We start from the raw sequence: 25,707 nt of genomic DNA on the forward strand, positions 1-25,707 counted from the left end.
GGAATAATATGGATATGATTTGAATTATTTTTAATTAAAATAATCCATAATAATAATAATAATAATAATAATTGAACGATGGCCTAAAGGAGAATTTGCAATTGAATTTATTTATTTATTATTGTTATTTTTAATTGAAGAAGCCTTTAACCCAACGTAACAATTTGAGTGTAAAAACAAACATTAGAGAGGCACAATGTATAAAGGTTAGATAGCTCCGCAAGAGGCTGTGCAAGAAGAAGTTGTAGAGAAGTACGCAGATCTTGGCCACCCACCTTACCCAACGCTGCTGGGAAAGTTTCATCACCCCTGCAAGACACATAATGTCATGTTTGTTCATCAAGTTCTATGGCTTAAGGTATCCAAAATGACTTACATTTATGAATTGCTGGATACTGAGCAAGCAAGGAGGTTACCAGCTTCATCATACCCTGATGATTTGTGTACACAATTTGTATGGATTATACTCATTTTATGTGTTGAAATTGGTGGGAGTTATGAGTTGTGTGTACTCACCAAGATGAGATGCCCCGCTTTTACTTGTGGTTCTATTATGATTTGTGCCTTCCTGCAAGAGAGTTGCATGTAAGATAGCGGGTAATTGGTTGAGATAGGTATTGAGTTTGTGTGTTGGTTGGTTTACTGTATGGTTCTTTGTTCGTTGTTGATGTGTATGAAGGTGCAACCTTTGGTGAAGGGGATCTTTGTGTTCTTCCACACTGTTCGAGGATGACCAAGTTTGTTGATCTATTAGAATCGTAAGAGTTGGAGGGATGATGGTAGTAGAGATGCTCATGGGTGAGGTGGGAATAGGGAAGTCTTCACGTCCTTGTCCCTGTCCCTGTCCCCATTGTGGGTGAGACCGAGGCTAAGAACAGAGACGAGAATGTAATCTTCGTCCTAGTCCCCATTGCAGACGAGGTGGAGGCCAAGAACAGGGATAAGAATGTAATTTTTGTCCCTGTCCCCATTGCAGGTGAGGTCGAGGCCAAGAACAAGGAGGAGAATGTAACCTCCGTCCCTGTCCCCACACGAGTGAGGCTAAGGGCAAGCATGGAGACGAGAATATAATTTTCATCCTTGTCTTCACCGCGGGTGAGGCCGAGGAAAAAAATAGGGACAAAAATGTAATCTCCGCCCCTGTCCCCACTACAGGCGAGGCCAAGGCCAAAAACAGGGACGAGAATGTAATCTCCATCCCTGTCTCCACTGCGAGCGAGGCCGAGGCCAAGAACATGGACGAGAATGAAATCTTCGTCCCTGTTCCCACTGGGGGCAAGGTCGAGGCCAAGAACAGGGACAATAGTGTAATCTCCGTCCCTGTCCCCACTGCAGGCGAGGCCTATGCCAAAAACAAGGAAGAGAATGTAATCTCCATCCCTATCCCCACTGTGGGCGAGGCCAAAACCAAGAACAGGGATGAGAATGTAATCTCCGTCCCTGTCCCCACCGTAGGCGAGGCCGAGGCCAAAATCAAGGATGAGAATGTAATCTCCATCCCTGCCTCCACCACGGGCGAGACCGAGGTCAAAAACAGGGATGAGAATGTAATCCCCGTCCTTGCTCGCGAAAACAAGGATGAAAATGTAATCTTCATCCCTGTCCTCATCACGAGCAAGGCCGAGGCAAAGAATAGGGACAAGAATGTAACCTCTGTCCCTGTCCCCCACCACAGGCAAGACCAAAGCCAAAAACACGAACGAGAATGTAATCTCTGTCTCTGTCCCCACCGCAGGCAAGGTAAGGCCAAGGCCAAAAACAGGGACGAGAATGTAATCTCCGTCCCTGCCCGTTTCACTTACGTCAAAAAATCTCTCCCAACTCTCTCTTCTATTCTCCATTTAAACGTGGATTCTAAATAGACATCTCTAATGATAGACAGAAGTACCTAGATGCCAGGTTACTCCAGCCCGAGAAGCGCCACTTTCATAGACGTTACGAAACCTAAACTTCACATCCGGACCCATACTTTGAGTTAGTTCTTTAAAGAACTTGAGAGCAGCCTGCAAGTAGGTTCCATGGACAATCAATAACAGATTTCTTCTCTACATTCATAGTATTATGAATGAGAACACAAAAATACCTCCTTCCCTATAAATGCTTCATCAAACAAGGAGTCCTCAATAAGGCAATCTTCTGACATGTAACTACTCAACTCCTTCAACTTCTTTTCATTGATGCACTCGTACAATTTCTTAACCATTTCTGATGGAGAATTTGAACATGAATCTAAGCTACAAACCGAGCCGTCCTTTAAGCACGACGACACGAAACGGGGCTTAACGTCGGTGGCTAATGTGTAGCTTGTTTTCCTAAGCTTCTTTTGTTGAAACAAATATGAGGGTCTCTTAGGGATGGATGTATATGCAAATGTTCTAAATGGTTGGGAGCCCAAGGTGAGAGCTTGAGGAGGAGGGCTCGTGATAAGGGCCATTGTGAGTATTAGTTCATTGCAGGAGGAGGATGGATGGGGGCCTCTTATGAAGACTCACCCAAGAAAGTGCTTTAAAGGAACTACAAAAGGGTTCAAAGATGGTGCCATTTTGGTGCAAATGGGTTAGGAATATCACTGATTTTGCCTTGGGAGCTAAGCAAAGAAGCTTTTCTCTTCTATGGTTTGGTTAACTTGGGAATGTTTTGAAAAACCCTAAATTTATTTAACGAAAATGTTCGTTCAATTGTCAGACGTCGGAGAGGATAACAACGTTTCTTATAAAGGGTAGAAATCTTTCCAAAATAGACGAGTTTTGAAACTGTAAAACTTTGATGTGTAATAGGCCAAAGCAGACAATATCTACCATCATGGCTCATGCTATTACAAATGTATCAGGGTCAAATATCGAGTGGTGTGCTAGCGAGAACGTTGGGCTCACTGGCCTAGATGGTGAATTGACCCAAAATGACTTTTAAATTTTTTTTTTTTTTTTTTTTAATTATCTTTACTCTAATTATTATGAAAAATGATGTTTAACCATTTTATTTGATTTTTTAAAAATGTTACTTTTCAAATATATATATATATATATATATATATATATATATATATATATTCCTACCCGAATATTGTTAAAATATTAATATAATTAAATTTATGGTAGTCTATTAATTTCACTTTTAAGTTAAATAGTTATTTAACTGGATCGAAAAGTCATTTTCTCGTAATTAATATTGATTTTTGCTCTTAATTATGACCTCTGTACCTTAAGTGGGCACTATTATATCCAAAAATACGACCTAAATTTATACGGGATTATATTGGATAGGTAACGATAAATTTATTTAATAAAAAGAATCCAAATAAAAAATTGTTTTTTTCTCTTTTTAGAAATGCATTAATTAATTGAACATATATTTTTTACTAATTAAATTTTATCCTTCTAATAATTAAAATTAAGGAATAATTCTCTGTCATTTGAAACATAATTTAGTGCCTCCCTAATAATATACTAATTTTAGATTTTCCGTGAAATATTAATATCTTAATTTGAATTAGTGAATAATTAGCTTTATTATTGAATTTAAAATTTAAATCAAATGAAATGACTCCAAAAGGAAATAATAAAAAGCTATAAAAATGCATTTTTAGCTGTCTCATTAATATATTGTGTGGAAATTTATTCTCAAAAATAATTATTATTTTTTTCACTTTAAATTTTCATAAAAAAATAAAATCAACAATCTCCTAAAATTCATTTCATTTAAATGAAAATTAAATAATTTCGATTATGATTAAATTTTTCGATATCTCAATTTTATAAAAATACCAATAAAATTTGATGTATTTTTAGACAGAAATTAATTATGGTAAATTTTTTGTTACACGAATTCATTTTTATTAAAAATGTTAGTTTATAAAATATTTATTTATTTATTTTTAGAAAGTTAATTAAGATTTACCATTTAATATATATTTTAATTAAAAATTATTTCGTGGTAGAAAAATAAATAATAAAAATATAAATATTAAAATAAATATATCGTAAATAAAAACGAATTTTTAAAATTAATAATTAAAATATTCAACAAAATCTAAATATTTTCACCCCCTGAAATAGGGTTGTTATGATTTATCGAATTTTTTAATATCTAAAATAATTAAAAGCAAGAGTAAATAGAGGCCAAAAGGTGGACCCCACCAGGTAAACCAGTCCAGTCTATTGAAGAACCGCGTAAAATACAGAGTGCAAAATTATCCTCTACGACGCCCTTGTCAATCATCCCAAAATTCTCCACCGTCCGATTAATCTCCTCCTCATCTCGTTGCTCGATCTGGGCCCCATTAATTATCTCAACCGTCCAATTTTACACAAAACCCAAAAAGCTCTGTGATCCCTTCGCCTCCTCTGTCACTCACAAGACCGCCCTTCTTCATCGCCTTTACTCTTTTTTCTCTGCAAATCTCTTAAATTCCTTCGTTTTCAATCCGCATTGTTTAAAGGGTCCGATAGGGATTTTCCGATCACCCGATTCTTCTTCTTAATTTTCAGAAATGAAAGATTCAGAGAAAGTGTTTTGGGATCCGATGAAGAATCCCGCCGGAAACAACCGCATTGCCGCCTTCAATTCTCCGTCCAGAGCCTCCTCTAAGCTTCTCTTGTATCTAATCTTCTTACTGTCTTTCACTTACTTCATTTATTCTCTCAAACTCCTCTCCTCCTCCCGCCCCTGTTCCGACCTTCAATCATTCTCCGCCTCCTCCTCCGCCACCGCCACCGCCATACATTCACTCCTCAATCTCACCGCCGATGACGCAATTTCACTTCCGCCCCCACTACAGACATTACCCACTACCAATCAGACGGAGATTCAACATATCGTATTCGGAATCGCCGCGTCGGCGAAGCTGTGGAAACAGAGGAAGGAGTACATCAAGCTTTGGTTCAAACCGGAGGAGATGAGGGGGACGGTTTGGTTGGACCGGAAAGTGAAAACCGATGAGGATTCCAATGACCTCCCGCCGATTAGAATCTCCGGCGATACCTCCAAGTTTGCGTATAAGAACAAACAGGGGCACCGATCGGCGATTCGGATCTCGCGAATCGTGTCGGAAACTTTCCGTTTGGGTTTGAAAGACGTGCGGTGGTTTGTAATGGGCGATGATGACACCGTTTTCGTGACCGAGAATTTGGTTAGGGTTTTGAGGAAATATGACCATACGCAATTCCATTACATCGGAAGCCTGTCGGAGAGCCATTTGCAGAACATTTACTTCTCGTATTCAATGGCGTACGGCGGCGGTGGGTTTGCCATTAGCTACCCGTTGGCGAAGGCTTTAGTGAAAATGCAGGATCGGTGTATACAGAGGTACCCCGGATTGTACGGGTCCGATGACCGGATGCAGGCTTGTATGGCGGAGCTGGGCGTTCCACTGAGTAAGGAACTCGGATTTCACCAGGTATTATTTTAACTAAATTCTGGTTTGGGTTTGTTTGTTCGTTCCTGGTTTTGGTTGGTGGTTCCATTTTGTTACCGACATTTTCTGGAAGCAAAATTCGCTGTGGATGGCCCGAGTTAGGGCGGGTGGTTAGCTAGTCACTCCTCACCTTTTTTTTTTTTTTTTTTTTTTAATTTTTTTTTAAATCTCTTTTTAAATAGAGAAACCTGGGTTAGATTTTCCTCGTTAGCTAAAGAGACTTAGACGGGGTCGATCGGTCTCTTTCTATGGCAATGTCGAATTATCATTTCGATTCCTGCCAAATTAATTAGGAATTTAGAATTTATTGACTTAAATTTAGGATTTCATGGAATTTTTGGGTACAGGTTTTTTTTTTTTTTTTTTTTAATTTTTTTTTAAATCTCTTTTTAAATAGAGAAACCTGGGTTAGATTTTCCTCGTTAGCTAAAGAGACTTAGACGGGGTCGATCGGTCTCTTTCTATGGCAATGTCGAATTATCATTTCGATTCCTGCCAAATTAATTAGGAATTTAGAATTTATTGACTTAAATTTAGGATTTCATGGAATTTTTGGGTACAGGTTTTTTTTTTTTTTTTTTTTAATTTTTTTTTAAATCTCTTTTTAAATAGAGAAACCTGGGTTAGATTTTCCTCGTTAGCTAAAGAGACTTAGACGGGGTCGATCGGTCTCTTTCTATGGCAATGTCGAATTATCATTTCGATTCCTGCCAAATTAATTAGGAATTTAGAATTTATTGACTTAAATTTAGGATTTCATGGAATTTTTGGGTACAGGTTTTTTTTTTTTTTTTTTTTAATTTTTTTTTAAATCTCTTTTTAAATAGAGAAACCTGGGTTAGATTTTCCTCGTTAGCTAAAGAGACTTAGACGGGGTCGATCGGTCTCTTTCTATGGCAATGTCGAATTATCATTTCGATTCCTGCCAAATTAATTAGGAATTTAGAATTTATTGACTTAAATTTAGGATTTCATGGAATTTTTGGGTACAGGTTTTTTTTTTTTTTTTTTTTTTTTTTTTTTTTTTTTTTTTTTTTTTTTTAATGACATACTTAAGAATAGTTTCTAGAAGTTAGAAGCAAAGACCAATTGTGGAAGGAATGGAGAGAGGTTTTTCTATTAATGAAGTTGTCTGGAATAGTTCATGTATGTAATAGTTCGGGTGATGTGCGAGAGAAGACTCTGGTCCTCAAGGGGTGGACTGTGAGATTATAAAGGTATAGAAACCTCTCATGATTAGTGAAGACGTTGATTAGTGAAGACGTTGGCCCTCAAGGGAGTAGATTGTGAGATTATTAGGGTGTAAAAACCTCTCCTTAATAGCAAAGACGTTGGCCCTCAAGGGAAGGGGGTGGATTGTGAGATTATAAGGGTATAGAAACCTCTCCTGAATAGCGAAGACGTTGGCCCTCAAGGGGGTAGATTGTGAGATTATTAGGGTATGGAAACCTCTCCCGAGTAGCAAAGACGCCAGCCCTCAAGGGGGTGGATTGTGAGATTATTAGGGTATGGAAACCTCTCCCGAGTAGCAAAGACGATGGCCCTCAAGGGGGGTGGATTGTGAGATTATTAGGGTATGGAAATCTCTCCCGAGCAGCGAAGACGTTGGCCCTCAAGGGGGGTGGATTGTGAGATTATTAGTGTATGGAAATCTCTCCCAGAGCAGCGAAGACGTTGGCCCTCAAGGGGGGTGGATTGTGAGATTATTAAGGCATGGAAACCTCTCTCGAGTAGCAAATTGTGAGATTATTAGGGTATGGAAATCTCTCCCGAGTAGCAAAGTCCCTGGCACTCAAGGGGGGTGGATTGTGAGATTATTAAGGTATGGAAACCTCTCTCGAATAGCAAATTGTGAGATTATTAGGGTATGGAAATCTCTTCCGAGTAGCGAAGACGCACGCTGGTCCTCAAGGGAGTGGATTGTGAGATAATAAATATATGAAAACCTCTCTCAAGTAGACCGGTCTTTTAAAACTTTAGGGAAACCTTGAAAAATTCTCAATTATATATCAAGTTTGAATTTAAAATGTAGTATTAAAATAGAATAAATGATAAATAAAATTTAGGGTGTTTTTATGGTTGGGCTTAAATGGGTAAAATTTTTAAATACTAAAAAATAAAACATAAAAGTCACCGAAGATCTACTATTTGCTTGTCGGTATAGTGTGGGACCCACCCTGTCGAAAAGACAAGACCTGTCATAATACAGAAGTTTGTTATGTAGTGACACGTGTCGTTGATTGCGTGGTCCCCACTCACCTTTTCAACTGGAGTAGTGGAAACTTTGAAAAAATCGTAAAAATGTTTTGAATTTCTTATTTGGTTGTTGTAATTATTGACAATGTTGTAATTTGAATCTTGGGTTTGTATTTTGAAATTTAATTGAATGATCTAATCAGTACGATGTCTACGGGAACCTATTCGGCCTGCTCGCTGCCCACCCGATCGCCCCATTCGTGTCGCTTCACCACCTCGACATAGTGGAGCCGATCTTCCCCAACGTCACACGTCTCCAAGCTCTCCAACGTCTTGCAATTCCAATGAAGCTTGATTCAGCAGGTCTAATGCAACAATCCATATGCTACCACAAATCCAACGCTTGGACCATATCCGTCTCGTGGGGCTTCGCCGTCCAAATCTTCCGCGGCATCCTATCGCCACGTGAAGTCGAAATGCCAGCTAGAACATTCCTCAATTGGTATCGTCGCGCTGATTACAAAGCCTATGCATTCAACACCCGACCCGTCAGTCGAAATCCATGCCAGAAGGCATTCGTGTTTTACTTGTCCAATGCTGCTGCACAAATGAACTCAACGACAGGGCAGACGGTCAGCAAGTATACTCGACACCGAGTGGCACAGCCAGCGTGCAAGTGGAAGAGCCCGAGCCCAGGTCGCATCGACATCGTCAAGGTGGTGAAGAAGGCGGACCCGAAGTTGTGGGACAGAGTAAGTAGTTTGTATAAAAAAAAGACATGAAAAATGTGGTGTTTGAAAGCTTTTGGGATTGACTATGGTTGTGTTGTTGTGTTTTTTGCAGTCTCCGAGGAGAAACTGTTGCAGAGTGATGAAATCAAAGGAGAAGAAGACGATGATGGTGGAAGTTGGAATATGCAGAGAAGGTGAAATCAGTGAAGTTTAATTAATGGAGATTCATCTTTTTTCTTTTATTTTCTTTTTTCATAATTTTCTCTATGTATTTGAATATACAAATTAAGGCTGTATTCCATTACTTTATATATAATTTGATCTAAATTATTGTACAATTTTCACTAATTTTAATGTAAAATAACGTGAACACCACCTCGTGTTTGGCTCTGGTACCATTTGTAACAGCTCAAGCCCGCTAGCCAACCAACATGGGATCTCACAATTTATCCCATTGGGATCTAGTGTCCTTAGTGGAATACCATGTGAGTCCGACGCCCTTGCTGGAACACCACTCGGTATCTAGCTCTAGCACCATTTGTGATACCCCTAGCCCACCACTAGTGGGGATCTCACAATTCACTCCTTGTGGGTCCTGTGTCCTTGTTGGAACTTCACTCGGTATTTTTCTCTGGTACCATTTGTAATAGCTCAAGCTCACCACTAGCTAGAATCTCACAATCCACTCCTTGTGGGTCTCCTCGCTGAAACATCACTCGGTATCTGGCTCTGGTACCATTTGTAATAGCCCAAGCCTACCACTAGTTGAGATCTCACAATCCACCTCTTTGTGGGTTCCGCATCCTCGCTGGAACACACTCAGTATCTAGCTCTGGTACCATTTGTAATAGCTCAAGCTCATCACTAGTTGGGATCTCACAATCCACCCCTCGTGGGTCCAACATCCTCGCTAGAACACCACTGGTTGTCTAGCTCTGGTACCATTTTTAGCTCAAACTCACTGCCATTTGTATTAGCTCAAACCCACTACTAGCAAATATTGTCCGCTTTGATCGAACATATCATTGTCAGCATCACGATTTTAAAATGCTATTAGGGAGAAGTTTCCATTCGTAACTTCCCCAACTGATGTGGTGGGCTTTAAACCGGGCTTTTGTATTTGTTAAAAGCCCATTTATCATTGCTTGATGTTAGTGGGTTTAATCCATTTGGGCCTTCTAGAAAATTTGACAAATAAAAGCCCAAGATATTTTGTTAGTTAATTAAGAAGAATATCATGAGTTTACGTGGGAGGTACGAACCATTTCAGGTAAACTGAAAGTAAGGCCATGAGAGTTTATACGAGCAGACAATATCATACCATTGTAGATGGTCGTAGTTTTTAACATGGTATCAGAGTCATACCTTAAAAGTGTAGTCAAAAGCGGACATAAGTATCCAACAAAAGGTGTACTTTGTTCGAGGGCTCCATAGGCCTTAGGGGAGGCTCATGGTATACTTTGTTCGAGGGGAGGATTGTTGGAGAGGAGTCCCACAGTGGCTAATTAAGTGAAAGATCACGGGTTTATAAGTGAAGAATACTATATCCATTACTATGAGGCTTTTCTACCGAAACCAAAAGTAAAGTCATAACTACTTATGCTCAAAGTAGACAATATCATACCATTATAAACGATCGTAGTTCCTAACAGAGATCAAACTGTTAATGTTTAGAACGAGAATTGATATCTTATAACTGAACTATGCTCAAATTGAAAAGTTATTTCGACTTAAAGTTGTTCCGACTATTCAACTCTCATCCACCACCCCACATTCAATACTAAATACAAAGATAAATGATACATCCATTCATTTGTATATTTGTGGTTCAATATCATCATCATCCCTTCTTCTAATTCAAAAGAATAACACCATTTTTGAAGCTTAGAATGAGATGGAGAAATAAAGAGTGAAACAACTAGCAATAATTAATAATCTAGCCCTCTACCAAGTATATAGTAAGGCTTTATGTATATTATGTATCGGAGTATTTGAAGCTATCGGGTTTCCTATACCTAAAAAATCGTATTTTTCGGCTGACCCATTTGATTTTTTCGGCTGATTTCGAGGTCATTATCCGGCCAAATCATGAAGCAATTGAGCACCCATCAAGTTTCTATAAGGAAGATTCTGAGTCGTTTCTCCATCTAAAAGAGAATATTGAACTGGTTGGCATTCTTCGATATGATCTCTTGTGAAAAAAATGGAGCTTTGAGTCGCTGCTGCGGCCGCCGCCGGCGAGAAGGCGATGCTAACACCTTCGCTGACGCTCCTCCCGCCTGCTGCATGTTGTTGTAACCCCAATGTCAACGACACACTACTAGTACTCCCGTTGTTGAAATGTTGATTGTTGTTGTTGTTGAGGTACGAGGAAACTCCGCCGCTATCGTGGTTGTAGGACGAGAAGTCGAGCTCCACCATGCCGAATGCATCAGTAGCGATGCGCCCAAAGTTATGGTTATGGCTGTTGTGGACGTGTTGCCCTTGATGGTTTTGCATGGCTTTCATGGCTCTTGGATCATTCTTCTCCGAGTTATTAGAGATGATCGAAGAGAGACCTTCCGAATCTATTCTTAAGAGTTGGTCTGACGTCGGCTTCCGATCCTCCACCCTCGTCGGGATCGATCGTTGACCGTCGATCTCGTCATCGAAATCCATCATCCCATCGAAAGAGTTGTTGCGATTGTTGTTCATGTTGTTGAAGTTGGTGTTATCAATTTCTTCTACTTGTTCCTTTGTTTCCTCTAAATACATCTCCTCCACCATTGGCTTCCACAGCCTCACCCTCGCATTAATGAACCAATTCGACACCTAAACCAATGACAAACAAAAACATCATAAGACAAACATCCTAAGACAACAAAAACCAAAATCTAATCATTACCCATTTCATAAAAATGAGGTTTAAACGTTTATAATTCATCAAATCATTAAAAAAAAAAATGTGGGGTTTTCTAAGATTTGTATTGGGACTTGCCTGGCTTCTTGAGAGACCAGTTTGGCGAGCTAAAATGTGTTTATCCACATCGCTAGGGTACCTACAAAATGTCCGACACCATTTAAATATAGAATTAAACTGTCTTATAATTTAACCATGCATCCAAAAGTTTCGAGTACTCGATCAAACAGCTTCGATTTCGATACCGAAACTGTTCGATCGAGTACTCGAAACTAAAAGTATGAAGCGAGAGAGTCCTTACGGGTGAAGAAAGTGTTCGAAAAGCCAAGCACGAAGAACCGAGACAGAACGCTCGGGGAGGCCACGTTGAGGGCGCCAAGGATGGCTTTCCATGACACTGATTTGATGGAAAGCTCTTTGTTGCCTTAAGGCCTGATCAATCACTCTAAGCCTTGGCGTTTCTCCTCTTGTGGTACCAGGTGCAATTGGATCCTTTTCTCCCATTGCCTTTTTTGTGGCTTGAATTTGCCCCACAATTCCATCTTTTAGGCTCCTAAAATGCTTGGACATCGCTTTCGATGCCAACGCCGAGTACACCCTCGCCGCCCCATTCCCGGCCACCGCTTCGAACGACGCCACCACCGCCTTCATTTGCTTGCAATAATGCCTATACCTTCTTTCAACCTACAAAGATCAAATCTTTTTAAGTACCCAAATACCGATTTATCAACTTCAGAGTTCATGACTCAACTAAACGCCCTGAGCGGCCCATAGGAATTTAAAGTTTGGATTTTTACTCCGACCCATTTGAAGTAAAGGGCGGTTATGTAATTTTACCTCTTCAAGCAAGGAAAAAAGCTTGGTTTTTCTCTTTTGCAATTCCATGAAATCAAGTGATTGAAGAGAGGAGTTGGTAGAAGAAATGGGTTGGTTTTGGTGCCTATTGTTCATATCATTGGTGATTTCAAGGCTACAAAACTCATAAAGAAGCTCTTGAGTTGGGGCCAAGAATTTGGAGTTTCGAAGCTGAAAAATGGCCGAAGATGATTGTTGGGTTCTTAATTCAAAGGATTGTAAGCCAATAGAAGAAGGATTAGTGGAACTAAGAGACAAAGAAAGGCCATGACTTGGTCTCTCGTTTGCTTCACATGGAAACACACATCTCAACGACGAATCCGCCGCCGCCGCCGCCGCCGTCCCCCAAGGCCCAACCACCATCAAGTGATGATGAAACTCATCATCACCACCGCCGCCGCCGCCGCCGGACTCGTTGTTCACTTGCAAATTGAATATCTCCGCCGGTTCGGTGCTGGATCCAAACCCGGGTTGGATCTGGTTGGAATTGTAATAAAATCCACCAACAACCATCTCGTTTGATTTGTCTTCTCCAGCCATGAACTAAAAAGAAAAAGGGTTTGTTTCAAATCCGACAGCTTCTTGTCGTTCCTTTTTTCTTGGGATCTAAGCTGCAAAAACCAAAACAAAATTAAACCCACTTGAATTCATGGATTTAAGGTATTGGGTAGAAAAAAGTTTCAATTTTTATCGAGTCTAGAGAGAGAAGAGAAGAAACCCATATAAGGAGGAGGACGGCGGCGGCGACGGTGGAGGAATCTTTGTGGGGTGGTTTCTAATTTGTGAAGTGAATTGGAAGAGAAAGAGGTATAATAATAATAATAATAATAATAATAATAATGATCATGGGTTGTACTCTTACAACAATTTTCTCTCTCTTCTGCTCTGAAAATCTGTTGTTTTTGGTTGTTTTTGTGTTTAATGGGTGAATTCAGAAAGGGATAAATTGGTCGAAAATAGGGTTCCTAGAAACAAAGACAGAGAATCATAAATGTCTTTTATATATATATATATATATATATATATATATATCAAAAAAATAAAAAGAAATAAAAAAGATGATTACTTTATGAACAAGTAGAGAGAGAAAGTGAAGGAGCCGCCATTGTTACGATCTCCAATGGTGAAACTCCATGGATTCAATGGAAGAACAGGGGAGATATGGGCAGGCTCTTTCAGAGAGATTGGGAGAGATTGGGAGAGATTTACAGAGAGAGAGAGAAATGTTCCCAAAATGAGGGACTGTGGGAAGGGGAGAGAAGAGAGGGGATGAGGTGGTCCTCTCATGCCCATCTAATTCTCATTTAATGCCTCTATTAAACCCCTTCCCCCCACCCAATTCCCTTCTCTTCCAAATATTATACCCCAAACTCCACTCCACGCGCTCCCCGACCCACCCGTCTCGGTATCTTACAAGTCTTTAAACTTTTTTGGAGCGATATATGAGAATGAAATGTCTTATAATATGGTCTCGTGGAATGGTCAATAAGAGTGGACAATTAGAATGGACTAAAGAAGCTAAAGAAGAACGGTCTGAGATTGAGAGTCAATCAAATGAATATGTACTTATCAACTAGTGTCTATTGGCTTGACCCCTATTTGAGGGGTCGAAGTGCTTCGTGAAACTAATACGTGAAACAAACGAAGAAAGAAAATAGAATACCTTAAAAATATTTAAAAAAAAATATTTATTGTTTGTTTAATTTTAAAAAGTTAAATTATTTAATAATTTTGACACATTTAAGTTTTATTCATTAATAAATTTATTATAAATAATATAATTTTTGGATTTATTTTTGTAATTAATATTAATAATTATTCTCAATTAAATAATTTTAATAAAATCATATAAAATTTTAATGGTGAATAATTAGTACGCTCGTACCAATAGAAAATAGAGAGTAACGTTGAAAAACTTTATAAACATAAAATTAAGTAATTATTAATTATTTTAAAAAATTAAGAAATTTATTTCACCCAATTAAAAATCTAGACATTTATCAGATAATTTGGATCGAAAAAATTTAAAAATTAAATTTATAATTTAACGTACATAGCTAGTTAATTTTATTATATCAATTTATAAGCATATAATAAATTGCGTGGAACAAATGTCTTGCCACGTCATTATGGGAACTATTACTTGGATGTTGGTCTTACCTTACATAATTTTCTGCCGTCATATTTAAAATTAATTAACAGTTAAATAAAGAGCTAAAATTAAAAGCAAAATCAAGCATGGTACGATATAGTCTCAATGCTATTGTCACGACACATCAACATCGCTCGATTCGCTCGACGTCATGAATCCTTGTTTCATATTTTTTTTTATAATTTCTCGTAAATAATTTGTCTTTTAATCCATGATACAATAAACAGTCTCTCGATACTACTCTATTTTTTTATATTAAAACTTGATATTGTACACTTATTAAAAAAAATAATATTGAAATTATTATTTTCTAATAAAATTAGGAAATATTATTCTAATTATAAATAAAATAGTTTTGAAAAAAAAAATTAAAAACACAATAATAAATTTAATTTTGAACCATATAATCAATATAATTATTAGTATTTTATCAATTAATAAAATTCAAAGAATTAATAAAATAAAATCGAAAATTCATAGCCTAAATTTGTATTTTTATCGAAAATCAAAAGGAGCGTGGTGTACGCGCGGAGAGAGAGAGAGTGGTAAAGGGAATAAATTTTTGTGCGCAAAAGCATGTGGTCCTATTAAACCAACCTTTCTCCGCCGTTTACTAATTTCTCCCCTATGCCCATTACGTCATCATTTCTACTAACCTACGCCATCCTACTGTCGGCGCAATTTAGAAATCTCACATTTTTTTAAAATAATAATAAAATTAGTATATTTTGTCTTCATTCACATACTCCATAAAAGAAATTTCTAAAAATTTAATCTTTTATTTTAAAATTCTTAATTGAGTCCCAAATTACACGCGTGTAAATAGTAACTATAAATTTTTTAAAAGCACACTCTAGTTCATTCATATATCTTTTATTATTTAAATATAATAAAAATTAGTATAATTTAAAAAAAAAACACGACACAACATTTTAAACATTTTTTTAAAATTCAAACGTCTGAACTCTTAACTAATGATATATACTTTATGTCACGTGAACGATCATATATTATAAAATAAAATTTAAAATTGAGAAATAAAATAATTTAACCTTAAAAAAAACAAGAACAATAATATGAGAGAGAAAGATGGTAGAATCCTGTGCAGCAGCGTACTGACACGAAAACTAAAGAAAAGTGAACAGCTTTTCCCAGAATTCGAAACTTGTAACTACGTAGGATGGTCCTTGTTTCTTTTTAATATTTTATTTATTTATTTATTTATAATTCATCTCTAAAAAATAAAAAATATTAAATATTAAAATAAATATTTATTTATTAAATAATTAAATATTAAAAATAAAATAAAATATATTATAAATCAAATCACAGAAGAGAGAAAATAATATTAAGATATATTCCATAAATAATTAGAGATATTCTGTAAATATTATATCTGATGATAAATATTTTTATTAATTTAGCGCTGATATTATTATTATTATTATTATTATTTTTTGCATGGACCATTCTAGTTTACTTTATAGGAGGCAGGCAGCTTTGCTATAAACCCTCCTTTCATTCATTTTTGTTCTGACCAGGAGTTCCATTTTGGGATCAATATTTTTCCCCAACCCATTTATTCAAATCTTTTTTAAATTATTCCATTTTTCCATTTTTTTTCATCTAACTCAACTCGAAAATATTAGATCTTTCTTATCTAAAAAATTCGAATACTCTTTTTCCGTCTCGGGATAACGTTATTCTTTATAGGGTTTGAGTAATTATTGGTTTGCAAGATTCGTTCACGAGCGTTTCAGCTCGCATTCCGTACCCCCATTCAAAACGAGCTTCTGCAAGGCTCTAACTCTGCAAGTGACCTTTTACCGATGTTAAAACATTAGCTTCTTTGTTTAGGGTTGGACGTTCGAATCCCGAGCTTGTCACCGTCCTATTCTTAATCAAGAGTTTAATTAGTGTAATTAGGGTTTTGTGGAGATTGTTTGAAATTGATAGGGTGTATTCAATGCTAATTAAAACCATGTAATCATCATTAACCTATACTAATCACTAAATTAATCATGCTAAGTGATTTAATGTCTTATTTAATTCTCTTAAACTCGACTTGATTTCACGTTTCATTTCTTAACTATACCTATGATACTCTTAGTAATAATGGCTCGACCAATAAAATTCAAACTCTTTTGCTCTACTTATATTAGAATAGGCTATACTATCGACGTTTTAATTATATTTCAGGTTCGTTTTCGGGTTTGGAGAAAAACGAGGGTTTTTTGGCCTAGAAAAATTGATGGTTTTATTGCTTCAAAAACTGTCTATAAAATTTTTTAGAAATATTTTTGAAATATAAGAAACGAAAAATGAGAAATAAGAACGGCCGAACACCTTCTAGAAGCTTTTAGGTTTGTTTCGTAAATAAACGAGAATTTCTTTTTAATGAAACCCTAAAACTAGTTTTAGTAGGTTGAAGGAAGAAATTTGTTGAGCAATTTATTGAATTTTTTAAATTTGATTGGGACTTTGAAGAATTGGATGTTCGATATGATATAGTTTTCTTAAGAAAATAAGCATAAATTTACAAAATTACCCTTAAACGATCGACCCAAATTTAATTTATTTTATTTGGCAGATAAGAATACATTTAAATTAAATTCTCGAGAGAATTTTCATTGAGATCGAGGTGCAGATTTCTTATGAAATCAGATCTCTACCTTGACGTCTACAAAAATACATGAAGAATTTTAAAAATTATATAGCGATAAGAAAGATAGAGATGAGGACAAAGAAGACTTCGGGTCTCGGCTAGGTTCGATAGGCACGGAATTGACATGTCTAGTAGTTTGAATTTTATTCTTTAATTTTGCAACATTTGGAGTTGCCACGTCATCACACTTCGTAAACGTGGGCCACTCACACCATTTACTAGTGACCCCCACCTCCCATGAGATTGTCCTCTAAAATCAACGGCCAATATTCACCGGAATACTCCCGTTTTCGTGTTTCGACTTTTTGGATAAGATCGACTGTACCTAGTTGGATGACTTGTTAAAAATTTTTCTAAAAAAGATGTCAATGACAACAATTCCGTTGGGTATGTGGTATGTGGTATTTCAATGACAACAAAGAAATGTCGAGACCATTAAATATCAAATCCATATTTCATGTTGGATGATGGAAGTCCCACATCGACTAATTTAGGGTGTGATCATGGGTTTATAAGTGAGGAATACTAACTCCATTGGTATGAGGGCTTTTGGGGAAGCCCAAAGCAAAGCCATGAGAGCTTATGCTCAAAGTGGACAATATCATACCATTGTGGAAAGTCGTGTTCGTCTAACATTTCAAATCTTAATTCACAGTATCAGAATCCTAATCGGTCTCGTGTTCAAATCTTAAATGAACTGAAACTATGTCGGATGAATTATAATTTATTTAGAGCGAGACTTGTTTATTAAAAAATGAGAAAATAAAAAAGAAAATGACGTAGGGTAAGGTAGGAGAAAACACGTGTGAGAAATAAAATAATTGACAGAAGAATAAACATTAAAAAAAATAGGATATATAAAATAAATTAAAGGAATATTATAATAAAATAGGAAGAAAAATAAAACCACCCTAGCTCCCACGAAAGGTGACTCACCGACACTACAAAAGTCAAAGAAAACGACAAAAACAAACGTTTCCTGCTAATTTATAAATGTCTACGTGGAATATTCATTTAATAATTTTCACTCCATGTTTTAATTATTTTTTTAACTTCCAACTTTTTTTCATCTTATTAGGGACATGGTAATATAATATTTATTTTTATGATATGAATATTACTCATTTCAAAATTAAATATATATTTTTAAATAAAGTAATCGTATTTAAAATATTACCGTGGATTAAATTTATATCTAGATATGGTTTAAATTGGCAAATTCCTAAGAAATTGAAGTTTTATTTTTATTTTTTATTTTTTAAATTTCATTTTCAATGGTTTATTTATTTATTTATTTATTCCAATTATTATTACAAATCTGTAAATATTGCCTCTCGTACTGGACTCATGTAAGCCCATTGGGCCGCTGGATGTTAGTCTTGGATCCATCCAAGCCCACTGAGGCCCAATTTTCAAGATACCAAAATCTTAATTTTAGTCTCTACGAGTCTTTCCACTCTTGGTAACAATATTTTATTATTCTATGACAAATTATTATTATTTTTTTAATAATTTTTCATAAAAATTAATTTTTTAAATTATGCTATTTTAACCTGACGAGCAGGCTTTCCACTAGTATCATAGTCTTAAAACAGTGTAAGACTGACTGCACAAAGTATAACAGTCATGCTTATCTAAGACATGTAATCCGTGGCCGTATATACTTATATACCTACTAGTTAGTTGTTTATTATTTTATTATTATAATTTATGCTTATCTTAAAACGTACAATATGTGATGTGATTGGTCATTAATTCTTCCTACCTGAGTTATATGTTATAAATGTTGTCGTCTCTTATTGCTTGCTAACCTATAATCTTGCTTCTCAAAACGTTTTTTAAAACCTTCTTTGACTCGGTTTTCCAAAACTATTTTTCGAGGGTAGGCCAAAAGCTTGAGTATAGGTCGCTCGTACCAACAAAAGTTCAAGCTTTAGTTTACTGACTTACTCGAAAGTGAGAGTAAGTGCCGCACAATTGCTTGACTAGTCTCAAAATAATGCGACCGTGACACAAAACACGAGCATAAACGAGGATTGCTCGTTGTTTACGTCAAAAGCAAGCACGAGAGGAGAATTGAAGCTTGAAAGAGGAGTTATAAACTATTCTCTCTGCTAAAGCAACAAAACCTGCAACTAAGCTTATACCTTCCTTGTCTGTGTTCATGTCTGAATATGCTCCAAATGGAATAAACCAAACCTTTTGGCAGAAGGGGAAAGGAACAATTAGCACAATGTTCTTTCACCAAAAATGCAGCAAACACCATCTTCGAGATCGCTTGATATCTCTGATATTGTAACGACCCAAGCTCACCGCTAGCTAGCAGATATGGTCCTTTTTGAGCTTTCCCTTTCAAACTTCCCCTCTCTAACTGATATGAGATCTCACAATCCACCCCCTTTCAGGGCCGAGCGTCCTTGTTAACAGCCTACCCAGTATCTAGCTCTGATACCATTTGTAACCGCCAAAGTCCACCACTCGCAGATATTGTCCTCTTTGGGTTTTGTTTCCACGCCCTTATAAAACATGTTTCATTTCCCTCTCCAACCAATGTGAAATCTCACAGCTGCAAGAGTGAAGCTCCAAGTAATATAATGTTTCACGAGCGAATATCGACAGGAACCACAGAGTCGAACAAATAAGCCATTTAGATATCTCCAACTAAGCCAGCATTCTAAACATTTGATCAATAAAACAGAACAGAACAATCCTCGTATAGATATGACTTGATCTTCAATACAAATAAATAAGAGCTTTCCAACAATAACTCAATGACTTTTCGGGTATAACTTATAGATTCATACGAACAGTGATGCTCGATAAACGGTCAACAAGATATCGAAACACGACGAATTAAGATCCTAACCAACCAATACCAAGGAATGAGGCCTCAAGTGATCAAAGAAAGAACCAAGTTTTCTGTACTTTTAACAGTATAGTATAGCAGCAGTTCACGAATTCTGTGCCGATGGGGTGGCGATTCGGATTGGTCGAGGTCGTTCCTGTTCACCTTTGCGTCTCGAGAAAGCCCTTCTCCACCAAACTTCGAACCCTCGTTGTATATTCGGGCAATCTTCGCCTGAATTTATGAATCTATTGAACCAAGCTAGCAATATGTCTTGTTGCCAAGCTAAAGGTAGAGTGAGTATTGTATTGCTTAGGCCATCCTCAATCAAGTGGCGATCAAAGCCTCTTGATGCTCTCCTCATCCAGCCAAAATCATCATAGAATGGCACCAACCAGGTCTGTAAAAGCTGATATCTCACATCTTTAGGAGCCAGAAGTTGGCCTTTTCCGATCCCGACGAGTAACCGAGCAGTAACTCGGCTGATCTCGAAGCGGTGAACAGCAGGCACCTTAGAGTGAGCAGCTGATAATTCACACTGAGATGCCCATGTTCTTAAGAAATCTTCAGCTATCTGTCTGTCAATCAAGATATCTAAAATCCAATGCAAATTATCAGCCTGCTTAGCAATCTCCCCGACACCGGCAAAGTCCGACCCGACTGCTCGCATGAAGTGATGGCACAGCAGCTGCAGACAACCATCGCAGGCTGCATACAAGGATTCTTTTCGAAGGTCGTTCGGCGATGAACTCTCACGAAGCATCTTTGAAACTAATCCTTTCATCTCGCGCCTCGCCTTCTCGTCTTTTCCCTCGAGAACGACATGTAGAAGTTTGAGCAGTAATTCTTCATTGTCATTGTCATTGCCATTGCCATTGCCATTGCCATCTTCAAGTCCAGTAGCTTCAGTTGATACCCTCTTTAGAACTTCCCCTGCTGCAACACCTTCAAGATGAAGCTCAGATAACAGTGAAGCCACCTTCTCTTCTTCCTCCTCGGCCCACGGGGCAGCTTCCAAGTACTCCAAACATGATAACACGCCGACATCAAACCCGATCGCAGCCGAAACCTAAAACGCCAATGCCACGAACATAGTAATTATCATACATTGTGAATTGATTCATCAATGAAACAGCAAAAGCCTCATACCTTTAGAATTCCAAGAATCTTGGGAACATCTTCTTTCATCAGTCTCTTCCTGAGATCTCTACAATACATTAATTTCAAGGTTTGAATGTACACTTCAATATCATCACAATCAGCTATCTCCACAATGTATGGAGATGTCGACTGCTGTTGTTTCGCCCATCGTTCCGAGAGCTTCGATGCGAAAAATCGACTGTGAGCTACGAGAATTTGTCGATGAACGTTGATCCAAACGCTAATCCCATCCTTAGAGCTCAATGTGAGCTGAATATCACTGCTAGAGGCGTCATTGAACTGATTTCCAGGGCTACGAGATCCCAAAATCTCAGAAATCCTCTGCATCATCAAACCCTGCTTGTCCTCCACAGGAATTTGGTTCTTATGAACCAAAACAGAGGAGCTGTGAGAAGGGATCTGAGAAGTTCTTGAGTGAATATCAGGCTCATTGGCCATCATTTCAAAAAGGGTCGGACTCGATCGGGTTTTATCGGTGGACGGCGGCGGCGACATTGGGTTCAAAAGACCGGCGGTGAGAGCAGAGTTGAACTTCGAAAACCCAGAAGGGAAAGAGTCATGGGTGGATCCAGAATGACCGTTAAACGCCGCACCGGAGAAGTCCATTACCGGAACCCGGAAAGCAGACGACGAGATCACCGAATCCGATGCTCGATTCCCGTTAGTGGGTGTTGGAGAAGTAACCCCCCGATGCGATTGCGACGGCGGCGGAGGCGGCGGAGGAGGAAGAACAGGAGGGGTTACAGAGGGTTTGGAAGCAGGAAAACACCAGGAATCCTCAGAAGAAACGATCACAACAGAGCGATCGACGTTTGGATGAGAAGAAACCGAAAACCCAGAAGAGGAATTGGCAGAAGAAGAGGAAACAACGATTTCCCTGCACTTTCGGCGCTTGAGCTTGGTGGGTTGATTGGAATTCGTAGAAGCGTTGTTGATGGTAGCTGTTGTGGATGCGGGCACAGCCATTGATAAGTAGCATAGGCTTGCGCAAATTAATGAAAGAGTTAAATTAAGGGAACATAGAAATTAACAACGGCGGTGGAAACGAGAGAGATAAGAAAAAGACAGAACAATGGAGAAGCCGCTGAGACAGTAAATACAAGAGAAGACAACAACAGTCTATATAGGGAACTAGGGATCAAAGAAGAAGAAAAGGTTCATTCCTTAACAATGGCAGATATCCCCCACCAGCTTTAATGGCTTCCTGAAACAAAGGGATTTCTTAACAACAGTCTAGTTTTTTTGGGCTCTTCCAAAACGTCAAATCCAGATAGTATTCCTTAACTATAAATACACGATCATTTCCTAATAGGGTACGGAATAGTATTCCTTAACTATAAACCCACGATCGTTCTTTTAACAGGGTACGTGTACTTTCATCATACACCGGTTTAGGTTTAGAAACTCTCTCATTTGTACTAAAAAAAATTCTTCCATAATGAAAATTAAAAGAAATGAGTGGAACCACGCATGTCAAAACAAATCATGAAAAAAAGAACATGGAGAGTGAAATAATATTTTAATATTTATTTATTTATTTTTATTTACCTTACAAAAAGTTGAATAGTGAATAAGATATTATTTTGTTTCTATTCTTTTTATAACATTTATTTTACTTACTTTTCCTTTTTTTTTTCACTTTATATATATATATATATTTTTTAGATTATGTTGGATTTTTTTTTTTTAATATAATGACTTAAATGAATAATAATTGTCGGTGACCAGACAACCTAAATAGAGTTTAGAATCCAACATAATTATTTATTCTATCACTTAGGTTAGATTGTTAATTTTTAATTATTTTACAAAAATCTACTTATCCACGATACATGTTATATTAATAAAATATTTACAAGTCACACAATGTATCACTAACATTTATTACAAACGTTAAATAATTCTAATTTTTTAAAGAGTAATTTAGGGATGGGTTGAGTTAGTATAGTTGGATTGTAACCCTATTTTCCGGGATTGGTTGATAATTTTTTATTTTTCAAGAGCTGTGGGCTTGGTTTGGGCCAGGTCCATTACTTTAGTCCTAAAAGCAGCCCAAGCCCATTAGTACTCCTTTCAACCCTAAACCAATGGACTAGGGCCTTTTAAATTTTTAATGCGTAAAATGATTTTTAAAAGAGTTCTTAACAAATATATTTAAATTAATATAAATTTGGAGTTGACTTTTTTTTTATTAATAAAAATAACGATTTTAATGTTTTTTTTTAAATAACTATGCGGTAAATTAATTGTAACCTCAATTTTTAGTATAACTAGGTTACAAAACGTGACGTTCGAGTCAATAAAAAGTACATAAATGAACTAAGATTACGTCCGAGTAATAAATAATTTAATATTTTCATATTTTATATTTAAAGAAAATGGGATAAATCTTTTAATGAAAAGAAATAATATTTTAATTTTTTTTTTGGGGACATTATCTTATTTCAACAGTAAAATTAGTACTGTTGATGTACGTAGATGAATAGTAAGATTATAATTTAAATTATTTTAGTTTGGAAGAATCTTGAAATTCAAAATAAATAAATTATAAATTATCAAAAACAGTTTTCTTCAAATAATTCTTGAAAAGGCCTAATTTATCATTTGGTCCTTTATAAATAGATTTTTTAATTTATTTTTTTTTTGTTAATAATATTTTAAATTTTATTTCATTTTTATGTTACTATAAAACATTCAAAAATTAGTTTTTTTTTAGTTTATTTTAATAAAAAAATCATAATCATTAAATTTCTTATATTATAATTATAATAAGATTAAATTATATGTTTAGTATTTATTTAGTACATAAATTTTAAATTTTATAGATATAAATTTATATTTATATTTAATAGAACATTTATCTTTTTTAAAAAAAATAAAGGAAATTAAATATATATTAGAAAAAAATTATATATATAAAAAAAAAATTAAGAAGGACAATAATGAAATTATTAATAATTAGAAAAGAAAAGAGAGGAAACATGGAAGAGACAACCCACGTGTCAACTTGACCCACGGTTCTTGACCTGTAGGCGTCCGTGTCTCTGCAACTACCATCACTCCTTTTCGCTCCTTACGCCTAAATATAATATTATTTTAATCATTTTTTCAAAATCACCATTTTCTTAATATTCTATTTTTTTAAATAATATTATTTTAATGCTCCTTGTCCAATCACTCGATCGCTTTCATGTTCTTCGTCGGTCTCATATGACTTTGACCTACTTATATCACGGTCATGCTCGTTCAAAGCGTGTTGTCTATAATTGCATATCGAATATCCCGATCATGCTTGTTCATGATTGCATGTCTGTTTCAAACCCTTTTACATGTATTCAGCTTGGACAGACATTTTCTCTTTATTGTCGTGTCAATATGGAGGTGTGTAATCGGTCACCAAAATCATGTTTTCCCCCGTCAGGGCTAAAATGCCTCAAAATGCATATATGACTAGTTGTCACTTCTTTCTACCCGAGTTATATATTGTCAAACATGTTGTTATTGCTTAATCACTTTCTAACGTATTTACTCACTCACGTTTTCTAAAACATCTCTCAACCGTGACTTGAGAATCGAGCATACGTTGACATTATACGCAAAGTCCGAATTTCTCACGACTGACTTGTTCACTGGGTTAAAACAAATGTCGCACAATCTTTTTTTCGTTACTGCAAAAGTGCGATGGAATTTCTATGTTTGAGTCATTAGACAGAAACACGGTTATTTGTATAAATTACTATTAGTATCACTCTCCTTGATTCCACAGGCGTATATACTTCTGTTTATTTTTCACCTCTACGCGACGTGCAGTTCGTGTTCACATATCACTTTTAGTTGGATGTGGTCTCGGTTCATTCATATACCTCTCCTTGATTCTACAGACGTACATATCATATGTTTAGAAGTTTTTCACTTCTAAGCGATGTGCAGACCGTGTTCACATCTTCAACGCAATAAGCAGCCAAGACATGAAAAACCGAGTAGAGTACGTACGGACGGACCGACAAGTATGAATCCTTAGACTAAATTACAATAGTTGTAGTGAAGCATGTGACATCCTAGTCAGTGTGGAGTGTAAATGAGGAACAAAGTCTGAGGTGAGTATCATCGGTATGTATAAATTATATGAACTGGGCAAACAGGTTGGGGTTGTTTAATTAATTTATCCTATAAACATAAGAGATTTTGGGGGTTATTTGTTTGTTTGATGCCATTTTGAGACATGAGATTGGTGTAGTATTAAGACAACTACTGACACAACAAAAATTGAGACCATATTTTATACGGTTTTTGGTTGTTTGTTGGTGACAGTTGTGTTACAAGATAAATTAGCTTTTTCAGAATTTCATGTCACTTTTCCTTTTTAACTTTCTATCACACTGAATCTTTGTTGCTGTCCATTGGCATCCACTTATGTTGTCCTTTACGTCTGTACGAATGTAAGACCTATATCATATATATATATATATATAGATATAGACATGCGCGTGCATATATGTATGTGTATGTGTATATGTACGTGTACGTGTATCCACACTCTTATAAAGGATGTTTCGTTCTGTTCTTCGACTGATGTGGGATCTTACAATTCACCCATGCAGTAGTGGGCATAACTTCCTCGCTGGCATATTGCATCGCCTAATGTCTAGCTCTGATACAATTTGTAACAGCTCAAACTCACTGTTAGTAGATATTGTCTGCTTTAGCCCCTTACGTATTATCGCCAGCTTCATAGTTTTTAAAATGCGTATGCTAGAAAGAGGTTTCCACACCCTTGTAAAGAATGTTTC

The 25,707-nt window shown here is 36.5% G+C and overlaps 4 protein-coding genes across 5 annotated transcripts; 1 reads left to right on the forward strand and 3 right to left on the reverse strand.

Moving 5' to 3' along the window:
* Positions 1 to 102: 102 nt before the first annotated feature.
* LOC111435747 lies at positions 103 to 2,602 on the reverse strand. The gene is made up of 6 exons (XM_023073258.1): positions 2,084 to 2,602; positions 1,889 to 2,003; positions 644 to 719; positions 517 to 568; positions 377 to 431; positions 103 to 309 (listed from the first exon to the last, which is right to left on the reverse strand). Exons 1-6 carry the CDS (start codon positions 2,432 to 2,434, stop codon positions 131 to 133), a joined length of 828 nt encoding a protein of 275 aa, XP_022929026.1. The 5' UTR covers positions 2,435 to 2,602; the 3' UTR covers positions 103 to 130.
* A 1,559-nt stretch (positions 2,603 to 4,161) lies between these two features.
* On the forward strand, positions 4,162 to 8,688 carry LOC111435745. Its single transcript, XM_023073254.1, has 3 exons — positions 4,162 to 5,395; positions 7,813 to 8,361; positions 8,453 to 8,688. Exons 1-3 carry the CDS (start codon positions 4,490 to 4,492, stop codon positions 8,552 to 8,554), a joined length of 1,557 nt encoding a protein of 518 aa, XP_022929022.1. The 5' UTR covers positions 4,162 to 4,489; the 3' UTR covers positions 8,555 to 8,688.
* Positions 8,689 to 10,200: 1,512 nt separating this feature from the next.
* On the reverse strand, positions 10,201 to 13,377 carry LOC111435814 (homeobox protein BEL1 homolog). Of its 2 annotated transcripts, XM_023073378.1 has the most exons (6): positions 13,161 to 13,377; positions 12,813 to 13,059; positions 12,077 to 12,705; positions 11,541 to 11,923; positions 11,318 to 11,378; positions 10,201 to 11,151 (listed from the first exon to the last, which is right to left on the reverse strand). In XM_023073378.1, exons 3-6 carry the CDS (start codon positions 12,632 to 12,634, stop codon positions 10,414 to 10,416), a joined length of 1,740 nt encoding a protein of 579 aa, XP_022929146.1. In that variant the 5' UTR covers positions 12,635 to 12,705; positions 12,813 to 13,059; positions 13,161 to 13,377; the 3' UTR covers positions 10,201 to 10,413. The 2 variants fall into 2 exon arrangements, with proteins under 2 accessions (XP_022929146.1, XP_022929147.1); XM_023073379.1 differs by lacking the exon at positions 12,813 to 13,059.
* A 6,166-nt stretch (positions 13,378 to 19,543) lies between these two features.
* On the reverse strand, positions 19,544 to 22,084 carry LOC111435802 (BTB/POZ domain-containing protein At1g63850-like). Its single transcript, XM_023073359.1, has 2 exons — positions 20,906 to 22,084; positions 19,544 to 20,825 (listed from the first exon to the last, which is right to left on the reverse strand). Exons 1-2 carry the CDS (start codon positions 21,881 to 21,883, stop codon positions 19,863 to 19,865), a joined length of 1,941 nt encoding a protein of 646 aa, XP_022929127.1. The 5' UTR covers positions 21,884 to 22,084; the 3' UTR covers positions 19,544 to 19,862.
* Between the last annotated feature and the right edge of the window lie 3,623 nt (positions 22,085 to 25,707).

This window comes from Cucurbita moschata, unplaced genomic scaffold (assembly GCF_002738365.1).
Source record: "Cucurbita moschata cultivar Rifu unplaced genomic scaffold, Cmos_1.0 Cmo_Scf00050, whole genome shotgun sequence".
Lineage (NCBI taxonomy): Eukaryota > Viridiplantae > Streptophyta > Magnoliopsida > Cucurbitales > Cucurbitaceae > Cucurbita > Cucurbita moschata.

What these genes read in the sequence shown, in the direction of transcription:
- LOC111435747 (XM_023073258.1), bottom strand. Translation starts at nt 2,434, where the DNA reads ATGGCCCTTATCACGAGCCCTCCTCCTCAAGCTCTCACCTTGGGCTCC. An exon ending in AAGCATTTATAGGGAAGGAG is followed by an intron (nt 2,004 to 2,083) that starts GTATTTTTGTGT and finishes ACCTACTTGCAG; the next exon opens with GCTGCTCTCAAGTTCTTTAA. An exon ending in AACGAACAAAGAACCATACA is followed by an intron (nt 569 to 643) that starts GTAAACCAACCA and finishes ACTCTCTTGCAG; the next exon opens with GAAGGCACAAATCATAATAG.
- LOC111435802 (XM_023073359.1), bottom strand. Translation starts at nt 21,883, where the DNA reads ATGGCTGTGCCCGCATCCACAACAGCTACCATCAACAACGCTTCTACG. An exon ending in AGATTCTTGGAATTCTAAAG is followed by an intron (nt 20,826 to 20,905) that starts GTATGAGGCTTT and finishes TTGGCGTTTTAG; the next exon opens with GTTTCGGCTGCGATCGGGTT.
- LOC111435814 (XM_023073379.1), bottom strand. Translation starts at nt 12,634, where the DNA reads ATGGCTGGAGAAGACAAATCAAACGAGATGGTTGTTGGTGGATTTTAT. An exon ending in TTTTTTCCTTGCTTGAAGAG is followed by an intron (nt 11,924 to 12,076) that starts GTAAAATTACAT and finishes TGATCTTTGTAG; the next exon opens with GTTGAAAGAAGGTATAGGCA. An exon ending in TTCGAACACTTTCTTCACCC is followed by an intron (nt 11,379 to 11,540) that starts GTAAGGACTCTC and finishes GACATTTTGTAG; the next exon opens with GTACCCTAGCGATGTGGATA.
- LOC111435745 (XM_023073254.1), top strand. Translation starts at nt 4,490, where the DNA reads ATGAAAGATTCAGAGAAAGTGTTTTGGGATCCGATGAAGAATCCCGCC. An exon ending in AGGAACTCGGATTTCACCAG is followed by an intron (nt 5,396 to 7,812) that starts GTATTATTTTAA and finishes TGATCTAATCAG; the next exon opens with TACGATGTCTACGGGAACCT. An exon ending in ACCCGAAGTTGTGGGACAGA is followed by an intron (nt 8,362 to 8,452) that starts GTAAGTAGTTTG and finishes TGTTTTTTGCAG; the next exon opens with TCTCCGAGGAGAAACTGTTG.